Here is a 13726-nt window from a genome sequence, read left to right on the forward strand (position 1 = left end):
TTTTTCTAGAAAGTTATAAAAGTAATAAATGTTATACGACTTATCCAAATTTAAAATGTTTAATTTTCCGAACCAAATTGTGTCATTTTAAATATTAACAGCGTGATAAATTTAAAATTGATTGGTTCAACCGAACATTAGTGATCTAAAAATGAAGATCCAAACTGACGATTTCTCACTTCAGTGACCTGGCAACACTGCGCATAGTTACTATTAACTGAATGAATCTAATTGCTATATTCGCAATATTTACAACCAAAAATAAAAATGTAAACATAGTAACAAAACACTCACACGCACCCGTTCACACGCAGGTTCATTTGTTTGCGCACAAAGGCACGTACTACTCGTATAAAATCTAAATTGCAGTGGTGTGGGAAAAAGGTAAACGAAAACCCATAACAAGCAGGCAAGGCAATAAACATTGAAAATCTTTGTACGAGTAACTATGTATGTACATATGTATGTATGTAGTATCTATTGAAGGCACAAAAATTACTATGTGCCATTATTTGCGACGAGTAATGGACACATAAAAGATCGTAAAAAATAATAACAATTATGTACTTCAATGCATCAAAGCAATTACAGGTGTACTATTTGCACAAGCAATAAGGCATACGGAAATGTGCCTGCAGGAATATTTTTATGAGCTAAGTATCTGGTGAAATTGAAGACTATACAAAAAAATTCCCAACATAAAAAATTATCGTACTGCTTTTTCGAGTCCTGCTAAATACTTTACTTTAGTATTTAGAGAAGCCAATTGATTTTTTACTAACTATTATTTTCAAGGCCACAATGAAAGTCAAGACTTAAATTTTATTTTTTGGACAAAAAATATCGGTAATTTTTCAACTGATTCGTAACTTTTTCAGTACTTTGGAAACTTTTCATGACGTTTCGGTATTTTTTTTTTTTAATTTTTCGATTTTGATTTCGGCATCTTTCGACATTGTTTGCTGAACTTTCGGAAATTGTAATTTTTAATATTTTATGCAACGAAAAAAAAATAGTGATTTTTCGGGATTATCTTTGGTATTTTTCATTTTTTTCGGGACCGTTCGGGATTTAAAAATTTTTATTTCGGGATCTTTCGACATTTTCCAAAAAAAATTATATTGGTTTATGCATTGACAAAAAAACATAAATATGGTTTGTGATTTTTCGGATTTTTTTGTAATTTTTCGGTTATCTTTTTTTCTGAAATTTTTTGATTTTTTTCGAAATATTCGACATTTTTTATTGAACTTTCGAGAACGAAGTAGGATTTCTCGAAAAATTGCATTTTTAATTCTTAAGACATCGAAAAAAACAATGAAATTATTAGTGATTTTTCGGGATTATCTTTGGGTTTTTTTTATTTTTCGGGTCAATTCGATATTTATTTTTTGATTTTTTTCACGTTCCTTCGACATTTTTCGAAGAAATTTCTTTTTAATCTTTTATCCATTAACAAAAAAATTATATATATGTAATTCGCGATGTTTCGTTTTTTTCTTTTAATTTTTCGAGATTATCTTAGTTCTTTTTTGAAATTTTCGACCATTTTTAGATTTTTTCTGGATCTTTCAACATTTCCTTTGTACTCGCGGAATTACGCATTATTCCAGAAAGTTTGTTATGTTTAAAATTTTTTTGCGGATCTTTCGAAATTTTCAGTTGAACTTTCGTAATTTTTATTTTTCTTAGGAATTCACAAAATAATAAAATAGTTCCTGATTTTGCGTAAGTCTTATATTAGAGTGTTTTCGGTACTCTTCGGGACAGTTCGGGATTGAAATATCGGAATTTTTGGAACTTCTTGTTTCAGAATTTCTATATTTCTATTTCTAATTTCTCTATTTTAATTTTTTTCAGGTGTGAAATTATTTGCTCCTTTTCGTGCGACTAGCAAATGTTTGTTGGCTAAACATGACGCTGATTTTTTTTCATGGAAGCTCGAAAATTTCCCTACAGGGTATCAGTAAATCATTTTTATTGTCTATGGTATGCTTATAAGAGTATTGATATCTATATACATACTATATATTAGATACGAATGGGTGCTAACAAGTGGTTGTTGTAACATTTTATTGACCCTCGCTTAATTATCTTCCAATGAGCTGTACTACACGCCCGGTCATAATTAATTAACTCAAAAATCAATTTGAAAAAATGTTAGTTATTTCGTATTTTTATTGTATATTTTTTTTATAGCGATAGGTTAGGTTGACGTGGCTGCTGGTCAACTTGCCAGCGCACTTAGGCGCTGTAAATGTAAAGAATTTGCGTTGATTTTTGTAATTTTTTTTTTTCTGGCGGTGTCAGGCATTTTCTTCGATACAAAGTATGCTCGAAAATTTTTTGGAAGGAAAAAAATAATAACAACATCCGCAAAAAAAAGTTGTCAAACATCAACGCGAATTCTTTGCAACTCGAAACTTGTTCTTTCTTGCGCTAGAATTTAATGGACTATAAAATTCCATACTTAGAATTTTTCTAAAAATTCTTAATAAAACTTTTGCGTTTGTTTTAAAACTTTGTTACATTTTTCTAATTTTTCTACAAAGCTTGTAATTTGGACTTAGATATATGGTAAAAATGTCGGCTGCCTATTATTTTTCACATGACTGTACACGCACATAGTATTTTTTAAAAACCTGGAATCTTTATTGTACTAAATTTAATGGGCTACAAAGCTGCATACGCAAAATCTTTCTACAAGATTACAAAAATTACTCGAGGAAGACTCGAAAATGTTTAGAGATACGACTGGAATATCATTCGAATAAGACTCACAAATGGGTATAACTATAACTTGAACAAGAGTCAAAACTGATCAGAAAGTGGGTAATAAAAGACTCGTCAAGAAGAGTCGTAGGCAGGGTACCATTTTCTACGGACAAAAGAGTGTTTTATAATCAGAATATGCGCACATTTATGATTGTTTTAATCGCGCAGACGAAAAAAAAAAAAAATCAAATATTAGTCACGACTTTTTCCATTTCAGTTACGATGTTGTTACGTCTTTTTGCATTTTCAGGTGACGATATGTATGTACGTTCTGATCTCACGTGATTGTATCGTAATTGCCGGACGCAATGCCACTGCGACTGCGCACAACATTTTAATTACATAGTTGCATTTTTTTTGTTTAAGCTGAGAACGATTTGTTGCTTCTTAATTGTTAATGCATTATTTACATGGCCGATGGTGTTGCAGATAAAGGCTTGAAGACATATGTATGTATGTATACATACTCGTTGGGCCACAGCCCCGAATCAGCGTCAAGAAACCGGCTAAGAAAATGCGTATGTGTATATTTTTGTAAATGTAAATGGGGAATCACATGATGGAAATCACACGTTGGCATACATATGCAGACATACTATAAATATACAAATGTTTGTGCATACATATATATGTATATGTACATATATATTTATAAAAGTCAGCGACATGAGTTCATTTTAGCACTTTTGCAGAGAATGCGAAAATGCAAAAAATCCATGCATATTTGGTAAATAAATTACATAGTTAATATGCAAGAAACGCAAGTAAACAAAAATCGTGTGTGACCATCGTTAAACGCCACCCCCCCCTCCCCCCCTCCCCCTCCTGCGAGTACATGATAATGTCTTAATAAGTTTGTGTTTGCACAGTTTGTGAGCGCAAATATGTATTTACTTGCATCGAATCAGTTACATGCGCCAACTACTCAGCTCAGGCAGCTTAGTGTTTAAAGTATTTAAACGGAAAATAATAGCTATTTATATACACACGTCCATACATATTTATTAGCATACAGTTAATATTTTACACCTCATAAGTGCACAGTTGTCACAGTTTAGTTTATGACCCGCAAAAATAAAAACAAAACGAACTATTCGAAATTGTTGAGCAAATAATTTTTCAAAGGCAAGCAATAAAAGTCAATCAGGCAAATTTATAGACATACAATTTTTATCTATTCAATAGCATGTATGTATGTAGATACTGACTGGATTAACGATTAATTAGCTACTATTCATAAAGACACTTGCGGGCATAATGAGCACAATCAGTTTTGATTGCGGGTACAAAAATGGAACGGTAAACGTTAGTAGGCCCACGCTTCAGGGTGGAGTGCATTCGGCACTTTATTACTCAGTACAACTCAAACTCAACCAGGGGGTAATTTGAGTAGAAACTGTGTAGGAAAAACCCGGTGGGTGGGATGAGTGATGCGGTCTTCGAGTCAACTCAGAAAAAGGCCGAAATAATACTCCTTACAGCCAGTAATAAAGTCCCTGGAAGTCATACTAGGCAGGCACGCATATCAGAGATAAATCTCTAATAGAAAATACTTTGCATAAAAATCAAAAATCAATACTTATCATCTAAAAAATGTAACAGCCACGCCCCTTGGAGCCTCATCCTCAGACGGTTTTCTTAATCGAGCCATTCCCGATATTCAAATATTTCAGAATACGGTGAATGTTTATGTAGAGCAACTCAGTCTTCGTTGTAGTTAAATTCATTCGGAATTTTTTCAATAGTTGGCAACCTTCTTCAAAAATATAAATAAACAAACAAAGCCTTCTTAAACTTATTCCTATTGACACCTGTGTATGTATGTACATATGTAGATAAAAAAAATGTATTTTAATTTACTAAACAAGTGGCAACCCTCTTATACATATATATTAAAAATATTCTCGAAATAAAACTTTCCTAAACTTTTCGCAATTGTTATCCATAAAGTTTTGAACAAGTGGTAACGCTCTTCCAAAAACTTTTTAAATAAAATCTTCTTGAACCTCTGCCATTGGATACTGATATCAAAATATTTCACTTAACTTATTGCTCAAATTGATTTTGAATTTCTGAACAGCTGGCATCCCTGTTTAAAAATAATTTCGAAATAAAACTTGCTTAAACTTTTCGAATTTGGTAAGCATATTTAAGGGTGTGATTTAACTTAACAATTTAATTTATTTTGAAGTTTTGAACAGGGCGGCAACACTCTTCCAAATACTTTTGAAATAAAAAATAAAACTTTTTGGAACCTCTGCCATTGGATACTCATATTTAAACATTTCATTTGACTTATTGATCAAATTGATTTTGAATTTCTGGAAAGGTAGCAAAACTGTTTAAAAATATGTTCGAAATAAAACTTTCTTAAACTTCTCTCATCTAATATCGAGACGCGCCGGTCCATGTGAAACATCTAAAAACAATACAATAATTGACAACTCTTGCTTATAACTGGATACTGGAGGTCTGTGACTGCTCAACTTTGTAGCGGTATTCCTGCGGTGAAAATCAGCTCTAATCTTCGTATCTAATCGCAGTATGGGAAACACAAATTTATTTCGGAGAGGAGCTCTTTCACTTTCCCCACTATGCTTAACCCTATTTCGCGTACTTTTTTCTTTATGAAAATCAGCAGCATACTTAATGCGAATCCACCTCCAATTGATCATATAGAATATTTCATTGAAAAAAAAAAATAAAGAAAAAACTAGGTGTTGAATATGCAAATGCCATTAAAAAGATCACGTTGTAATTTTTATGCGATTTCGCTTTTAATAAATTTTTTGGGGTTTTTTTTTTTTTGCCTAAGTAAAAATAGAATGCTCAAATCGCAAATGCGGCACGTGGAGGCTGGCTTTCAACTACGTTGGGACGCGCACACACGGTACTCTAAGTACTGTAGCGCGCAGATCAAGGCAAACATACAAACATGCATAATTAAACGCTAATGAAGTTAAAATACAATAAAATTAATTTCAGTCATAAAATGATGCCAAACCACAAGCAATTAGCCGCCCCCAATGTTGTGCATACATATGTATGTATTAACGAAAACGCATGCGTTAAGGCACTCAGTTCATTTGCGCGTTGCTAGCACTTCTCAACAGGCTATATATTATTAAGCAATGAAAGCGACAGCTGTCTACAGGCAAAAAATCGGCCAAACAACAAATAAAGCGAACTAAATAGAATAGCTAATCAAGCACTGAATTACTACTAAGTACTAAAACTAGCTAATGAAACCAGTTTGGGGGTTGTCATCGAATGGCGCGAATGTCCATTTGACTTGGATACCAGCATAGATTGGAATGTAATTAGGTTTGTTCATAGTTCCGGGAGCATTCGCTGATTACATGCACCATTTGTGTTGACGTCAGTGTCAGTAACACCATCACCGTTTGATGGCTACGTGCGCGCAATCACCTAAATTCTTTAGACAACTTGTTTTGCTTATTTGTTTTTTTTTTTTTGTTTAGCTTTTGCCTTTTTGCACCTTAGCGCTGAAACTTTCCCCACCAACCACCAACCGAGCCTGTGAGTTCCGTTTGGCCGTTCGTTAAACAATTACATGCAAACAAAAAAAAAACAAAAAAACAACAATGCAACACCAGACCTACACCTTGCATATTGCAAAACACAATGCAAGATTTATTGCCTATCTTTTATAGACATTTCACTTACATACATACCTAGGTTGGTAGGTAGTGAATTGTTAGAGCTCATATTTTATGGCGGCTATTAGTAAATTAGATTCTTTTGCAATCTGGATTTTTTACACCTGCTCACGGACACAATGCGCTTGGGTATGTCGTTAATGTTAATTACGATGAAATGCATATTTTTTGTTTTTGCTAATATTTAATGCCAAATATTTAAATTGATCGTGACTTGCGCGGTTCAAATGATTTGGATTGAATTGTGCTGTTTGGCTTTTTCCATGTTTTTTTCGTGCGACAAAGCGGACAATTAAGGGAGGAATACATTTTGTTTTAATTTATTTATTATTGTTTTTTTTTTGGAAAAGGTTTTGTTGAATTTGCATTTTTGCGCAGCCTTTTTATTGTTTTTTTTTGTTCATAAGTCGAACTTGACACTATCACGTCTCAAGCGTTAAAGCACGAACACTAGGCTGCTGAACCCGCTGGCTTAGCAAATGTTTTACTTACAAAAGTTTAAATCAATACAAACTGAATTTACATTGATTTAGGTGGTCCAGATTGTTGAACAGTGTGACCAGACTTACCAATTTTATTTTTGCTCTAGCCTCGGTAGTTTAGGTCAAGCTGCGTGGCTTTTTTCGGGACTTTTTTATAAGTAATTTTTATCAATGTTGACAATGCTTAACTATTTTAGGAAAGTAAGAATTAGGGCCTAGAAAATTTTAAAAATCAACATCAAATACAAACAATTAGATAATTTGTAAAGAAAAAACCAAACCGACTTCAATTATCATATAAAAATTTCAGATTATCGTTAATTTCTTCATGATCCAATGATCGGATTTAAACCAAATTAGTAATGGAACCACTTGAGAGGTAATAACTTTCATTTAAAAAAAAAAATAATTATAGTAATCGGTTAACGTGGTCCAAAGTAAGGCGGTAACATACAAAAAAAAAGAGGAATAAAAAAATATTCCGATGAATTGATAACCTTCTCCTTTTTGTGAAGTCGGTTAAAAAATACAAAAATATTGCCCAAAAATTATTTTTATTTATAAAAATTGGACAAATTACTAGGGTTTAGTACTAAAAAATTTTTGGAAATTTGTTAAAATAATCTGAATATATTTACGGTGGCCAACTAACTAAGTATGAACAGATTATTGCCATCGAATCATTTTTATAAGGAAAATCGCAGCAATCAGTAAAGCTATCATCCAAAAATATGAAATGAATTAAGATGGATTACAGCTCTGGAAGAAGTGTACTAAAAAAATTAGATAGATAGATAAGCACCCAAATAAAATAAAATAAAAATTTAACTGGAAATTTGTAAAGGGTTACCACCTCATTAAAAATTGCAAAAATTACTGCTGTGAATAATGCCGAATTTCCGCTAGGAATTGAAATGACGAAAAAATTTTGTCATTTAAAATATGCCTTGTGGAAACATATTTAATGGCAATTAATGTTGACGTAATGATGCGGAATTTTTTGATGCCCAACTTTATCTTTATAATCTGTGTCAATTAATGCCCAGTGGAAATCCGGCATAAGACTTCAGAAAAAAAATTGCGCAACTGTTGGTGTTGGATTGAAAACTTTTCAAAAAAAAATTGTGCTCTCAGTAGGGTTTCCTGTTTTCTGTACGCGTTGTTTTGTGCCTGGTCCCGACAAAAAAAAAAGGGTTTCTATCTAACTAAAAATACGAAATAGTTTTATTATTTATTATTATTATTTTGGTGTAATGATATTTACTTTTACAAATGTTATTGAGCATTGCTTGTTGGTTGTTTTTTTTTTTTTTTAAGAAAAAGATGGGGGAAGGCAACAAGGTTGCCACCCAATTAAAACTTATAAAACTGCTGTTTTCAGCGCGTTTTCCAAAAAATTTCGGTTAATCACGGTTGCCACCATCGCAAAAGTGTTGTTCTAAAAAATGGCCAGCATAAAAATCTGGCCAGACGATAGGGTTGCCAACTAATTTAAAATGTCATAAATGGGGCTAAGAAAAAGTTTGCCGATAAAACGGGGCAATTAGTAGCTAGTGCTTTCTGACATACAACTTTAGTTTAGACAAATTTGTTATAGAGGTGCCACCTACACTTCCATGTGAGCGCAATCTAAGAAAGTTCATTATAAATTAAAAGATCTCAATAAGGACATCAAAGCGAAGGTGTTGGGGTAATATTTTAGCCGGTCAGTTATTAAATGGCTGCGAATGACACCGCGCAAAGATAGTGAAAAGATTAAGCAAATCTTTACACTGAGGTCAAGCTTTTTGCGAAGCATTTCATCTCCGCCCTTTTTTGCACTTTTTGATTCCCTTCAACTATTAGAAATTATTCAAATTGCCTTTTCTCTACTTCCAGCGTCGCAAGATACCAAGTGTTCGGTCCTTATAGACGATATGCAGGAGACGCGTGATATTGGCGCTGTTTGGATTTCCTCACACGATGCATGCGACGTGCACGCTTGCGAACTAGATGCTAGCGGTGTGCCGCGAGAGACTATCACGAAGGTCGATTGTGGACAGTTCTATTGCGATGTGGTAAGTGTTAAGCGTTAAGTTAATGGCCAGTGAGGGCATGAGCACTTATATTTCGTTTTCTCGTTCTCTCTCTCACTCTCCTTCTATGTAGGATTCGGAGTTACGTTCGCAACCGGGCAGCTGCTGTGGTGAATGTGTACGCACCAAGTGCCGCTTCAATGACACCGTCTACGAGCTGGGTCAGACTTGGCACAGTCCGGATGGCTGCACGATGTACGAATGCGCGCCACTGCCAGCAGCTTCCATCGTCACACCAATCGTAAATGTTTACGAAAAAACATGTGCGCCGCTACCAGCAGATTGTCCGCGAGAGCGGGTGTTTGTGAAAGATTGTTGCGTGCAGTGTCGCGGTACGGAGGCGGATATGGCGCGCAACAGCGCCGCTTCGGTTGAACTGCGCGAGGAGAATGGTGACATTTGGACCGAGGAGTTTTATCGCAATCATCCGTGTGCGCGCGAATGCCAACCAAATGCAGCGCCGATGACTTGTCATTACACTTTCGTGGTTGAATGGTATGAGACTATGTCGAAAGCTTGCTACGCGTGTCCGCAGAACGGCACTGACTGCGAGCGGCCACACTGTGTGCTCGGCGATGGCATTGAACGGAGTGTTATGGTGGTGAATCGCATGATGCCAGGCCCCTCAATGGAAGTATGCCATGGCGACATGATTGTCGCCGACGTACGCAATCATCTGCTCGGCGATAGCACTACCATACACTGGCATGGCATGCACATGCTCGATTATCCATATATGGACGGCGTGCCACACGTCTCGCAGTGTCCGATCTCACCGCATTCCACCTTCCGTTATCGTTTTCGCGCCGACAATCCAGGCACACACTTCTGGCATTCACATACCGGCATGCAGCGTGGTGATGGCGTCTTTGGCGCGCTGATTGTGCGACGGCCGCGTGCAAACGAAGCGCATGCACACCTTTATGATTTTGATTTGTCCGAACACAAGATGATTCTGCAGGATTGGGTGCATACACCGGGCGTAAGCATTTTTGCATCGCATCATCATTCGCGTGGTGATAATAAGCCGGTGAATTTATTGGTGAATGGACGTGGACGCTTCTACTATGCCATTTGGGATCAAGCCAAGAAAGAAGCGAGAGCTAGCGCAGCAGCCAAGCAGAGTAAGAGCGCCACTGTGCCCACACCAACGCCGCAGCCAACAACAACCTCTACGTCTACTACTACGAGTCCAGAAACGTATATAGTAAACCAGCCGCAAATACATTTGCCCGACTGGAAGACTGAATTACTACATCCGGTAAACAATTCGAACGTCCACATCATGCGCTTCCGAGAGACCAATGAAGTTTTACGCTTAGCGCGCGTTGCAAAGGAAGAAACACAGCAGCCTGCAGGCCATTATTCCGAAGGCACTGACAGCATTGCTGGGGCGACTTCTACCTCTGGCACTCATCGTTCGAAACGCGCCGTGGATGAGATTCTCTTACATCAAATGCCGCTGCAAACATATCATGTGCAGCGTGGCTTCCGTTATCGCTTCCGCATCATCAACGCCGAATTTCTGAACTGCCCCATTGCGGTGTCCATTGATAATCACACGCTCACGGCCATACATTCGGACGGCTATGACTTTGAGCCACTCGAAGTTGGCTCGATAGTCACTTATGCCGGTGAACGCTTTGACTTCGTGTTGAATGCGAATCAACCCGTCGGCAGCTACTGGATACGCTTCAAAGGGCTCATGGACTGCAGCGATCAATTCACATCCGCCTTCCAAGTGGGCATATTGCGGTACGAGAGCGCAACGGAGGATGAGCCAAGCGGTGTGCTGGGTTGGCAACACAAAGCTGAGGGCATCGAATTGAATGCGATGAATCGCGGTTCAGGATATCCCGACTCATTGACTGCGGCCGAGATGACAGCGTTGCCAATTTATGACACCATGCCAGGTGTGGATCGTGACGCACTCAAACCCGTGGCAGATTACAAATTTTTCGTCTACTATGATTTCTATGCCAAGGACCATCCCGACTTCCATCCAGCCAATTACTACAGCTTCAACGACAGCATGGGCAAGACGAATAAGGTTTACACGCCACAACTGAATCACATCTCGTTCAAGTTCCCACCAATGGCTTTGATGGCGGATCGCAATCAAGTAGACGAGTCGCTCTTCTGCAACGACACTAGCCTCGCGCAGCAGGGCATCGATTGCCGGAGTGAATTCTGCCAGTGCCATCATGTGTTGCAAGTACCGCTAAACTCTGTTGTGGAAGTTATCTTGGTGGATGAAGGTTTCACTTTCGATGCCAATCACCCCTTCCATTTGCACGGCAACGCCTTTCGTGTGGTGGGTCTAGAACGCTTAGGCAGCAATGTCACAATCGAAATGGTGAGTTCATATACCTATTTCAATGAAACAAACACGGTTAGTTAAATGCGTTTCTTTTTCTACCTACAGATCAAACAGCTCGATCGCTACAATTTACTTAAACGCAACCTCGATAGACCGCCGGTCAAGGACACTGTAACCGTGCCGGACGGTGGTTACACTATCATTCGCTTCGAGGCCTATAATCCTGGTTTTTGGCTCTTCCATTGTCACATCGAGTTCCATGCTGAGATCGGCATGGCGCTGGTTTTTAAAGTTGGCGACAATGATCAAATGAAATCAGCGCCAAAGAATTTCCCAACGTGTCATGATTTTATGCCGAAGGACAGCGATGAGGACGATGCGGAGGATAACAGCGGAAACAGTACGACAGATGGTGTTACAAATGCGCCTGCCACATCAGATCCCAGCACCGGTAGTGCCACAGCGCTGAGCGCGAGATGTTTCAGTTTACTTTTAACGCTTCTGATTCTATGTGCTTCGCGTTTGGGAATCTTCCACGCAGCACTGGCGATACACTAATTGGCAGTTTTGAAGCTTAATAAATATGTTGTTAACTAGAATATTTATTGATTTGCTCACACAAACTAACTAGAGCCTTACCACCGAGTCACTCTCTTCGAGATAAATCGAGATGTTATTCGATTAATTATTGTATACTTAGTATTAATAGTCGCATATAATGAGATGTGAATTCGAAAGTAATAACCAGAAGGTACTACCAAGCAAGGCTTCGTTAAAGGCCGTGCGAGTAAATAGAGCCCACCAGTGACAAGAGTACTTAGCAAGCGCAAATAGCTTTTCAATATAAGTACTTCAGTATAGGTACTATATACATATGTATATAGCTGACCAGTATCTGCGAAGCTGACCATGTTTTTTTTTGTAATTTTAAGGTAGAAAGGCTTTCAATAACTGTGATTAACTAGAATAGTTTATTTTGTTACTAGTTTTGATTATAAATAAAAACATATGCATATATTTAAGTATAAAAGAAGAGTTTTCCTTGCTATTGGCACTACTAAGCCATGCCAATTTCGGTGTGTCCATCAGTCGTTGTCGTCAAGTTCGACTAACGGTAGTTCCAAGAAACGGGAAGTTGCGACGAGGTCGGACCAAAGGGGAAGGCTGTTAGTTGAATGTATTTCAGCTGACATGTGAAGAGGTTGTTGGTGTCGTGAGAAGAGTCTCTACATGTCGAACACTCATTGAGGATATTGGGGTCGAGTCTGGACAGGTAGCTGTTGAGACGGCTACAATATCCAGACCGTAACTGGCCAGAGTAGCGCGGGTCTCTTTTGCCAGTTGAAGCTCCGAGTCTGCTACAGGTGGTGATTGGGCTCCGATCACGGCATTCATAGGCCAGAAGTTGTGGTAGATGGTGACCGACCCCCTCTGAATGCGAGTGACCACTGGTCGGTACGTTGTCGTGTCCAGTGGTTGGTCAATGTATGTCTGGACTGCGTCCAAGTGCAGGAACAGCTACTCTCTGACATTCCTGAGCAGAGGCTCTTCCTCGAGCAAGGGTCTATTGGTGTGCTCACTTCTGTGGCATCGCACCAGAAACTGCTTGCTGAGCAGTGCTCAGACGACATTAGAAGGCATGCTGTAGCTGTCCGGAGTGCGGCGTTCTGCCAAGTCTGTAGCTTCGTCGACTATGTCCAACTAGTCCACGGCGACCAAACACGCGCAGCATAGTTCAGAACCGGCCGGCCAATTCCAGTAACATTTCTTTATCCCAGGCGCTGTCGGCGAGCTACTTGAGGACTTTGTTGCGGCTCTGTACACTCTTGACAACAACGATTGTGATGCAGTAGGTGATTAGTTATATTGGATCCGAAAAAAGGAATGTTTGGCCAAAATTTCAAAATTCAAGACCATCCAATTCGGACAGTCCTTGACCGCTCCCGGTTAAATTTTGGAACTATTTTGGGAAAAAACTGCAGCATCCAATTTTGAAATCCAAAAAAAAAAAACGTGTAAATACGAGCGTCAAGCAAGCATCTAGAGGTACATCCTATCACTCGGTAGGAACAAGGTTCGATAGGTAAATAGGTTCGGTAGGTATTTCTAAAAACGGCAAATGGCAATCCACAATCTCTGTCATTTCTGTCATTAAAAAGTTTCTTATAAAAAATCGTTTGCCGTTTAAAGGCCGAGTTAATCTGTAGCTCCGCCATTTGTGTGATAGCACACCACAAATTGGAAAAGAAATTGGACCTAACAGTGTGCCAAATTCGTAAGCAACAAATTTTTTGGTGTACATTTTTTCGCTCAAAACGACTTCAGTGGGGATCCACTAGAGTGATATCAGTGCGATGAAATAATTTTTAAATTACCCTACCTAGCTCTAGATTA

General features: G+C 38.1%; 1 protein-coding gene across 1 annotated transcript in view; it reads left to right on the top strand.

Moving 5' to 3' along the window:
* Positions 1 to 13720, top strand: part of LOC118735681 — a 38764-nt gene extending 25044 nt beyond the window's left edge. Inside the window, exons 3-5 of the mRNA XM_036465594.1 lie at positions 8816 to 8994; positions 9086 to 11368; positions 11438 to 13720. Coding sequence (XP_036321487.1) covers positions 8816 to 8994; positions 9086 to 11368; positions 11438 to 11890 — 2915 coding nt within the window. The 3' untranslated portion in view covers positions 11891 to 13720. The remainder of the gene's footprint in view (positions 1 to 8815; positions 8995 to 9085; positions 11369 to 11437) is intronic.
* The last annotated feature ends 6 nt before the right edge of the window (positions 13721 to 13726 follow it).

The sequence above is a fragment of the Rhagoletis pomonella genome, unplaced genomic scaffold, assembly GCF_013731165.1.
Source record: "Rhagoletis pomonella isolate Grant_MI unplaced genomic scaffold, Rhpom_1.0 Rhpom_scaffold_00003, whole genome shotgun sequence".
NCBI classification, from domain to species: Eukaryota; Metazoa; Arthropoda; class Insecta; order Diptera; family Tephritidae; genus Rhagoletis; species Rhagoletis pomonella.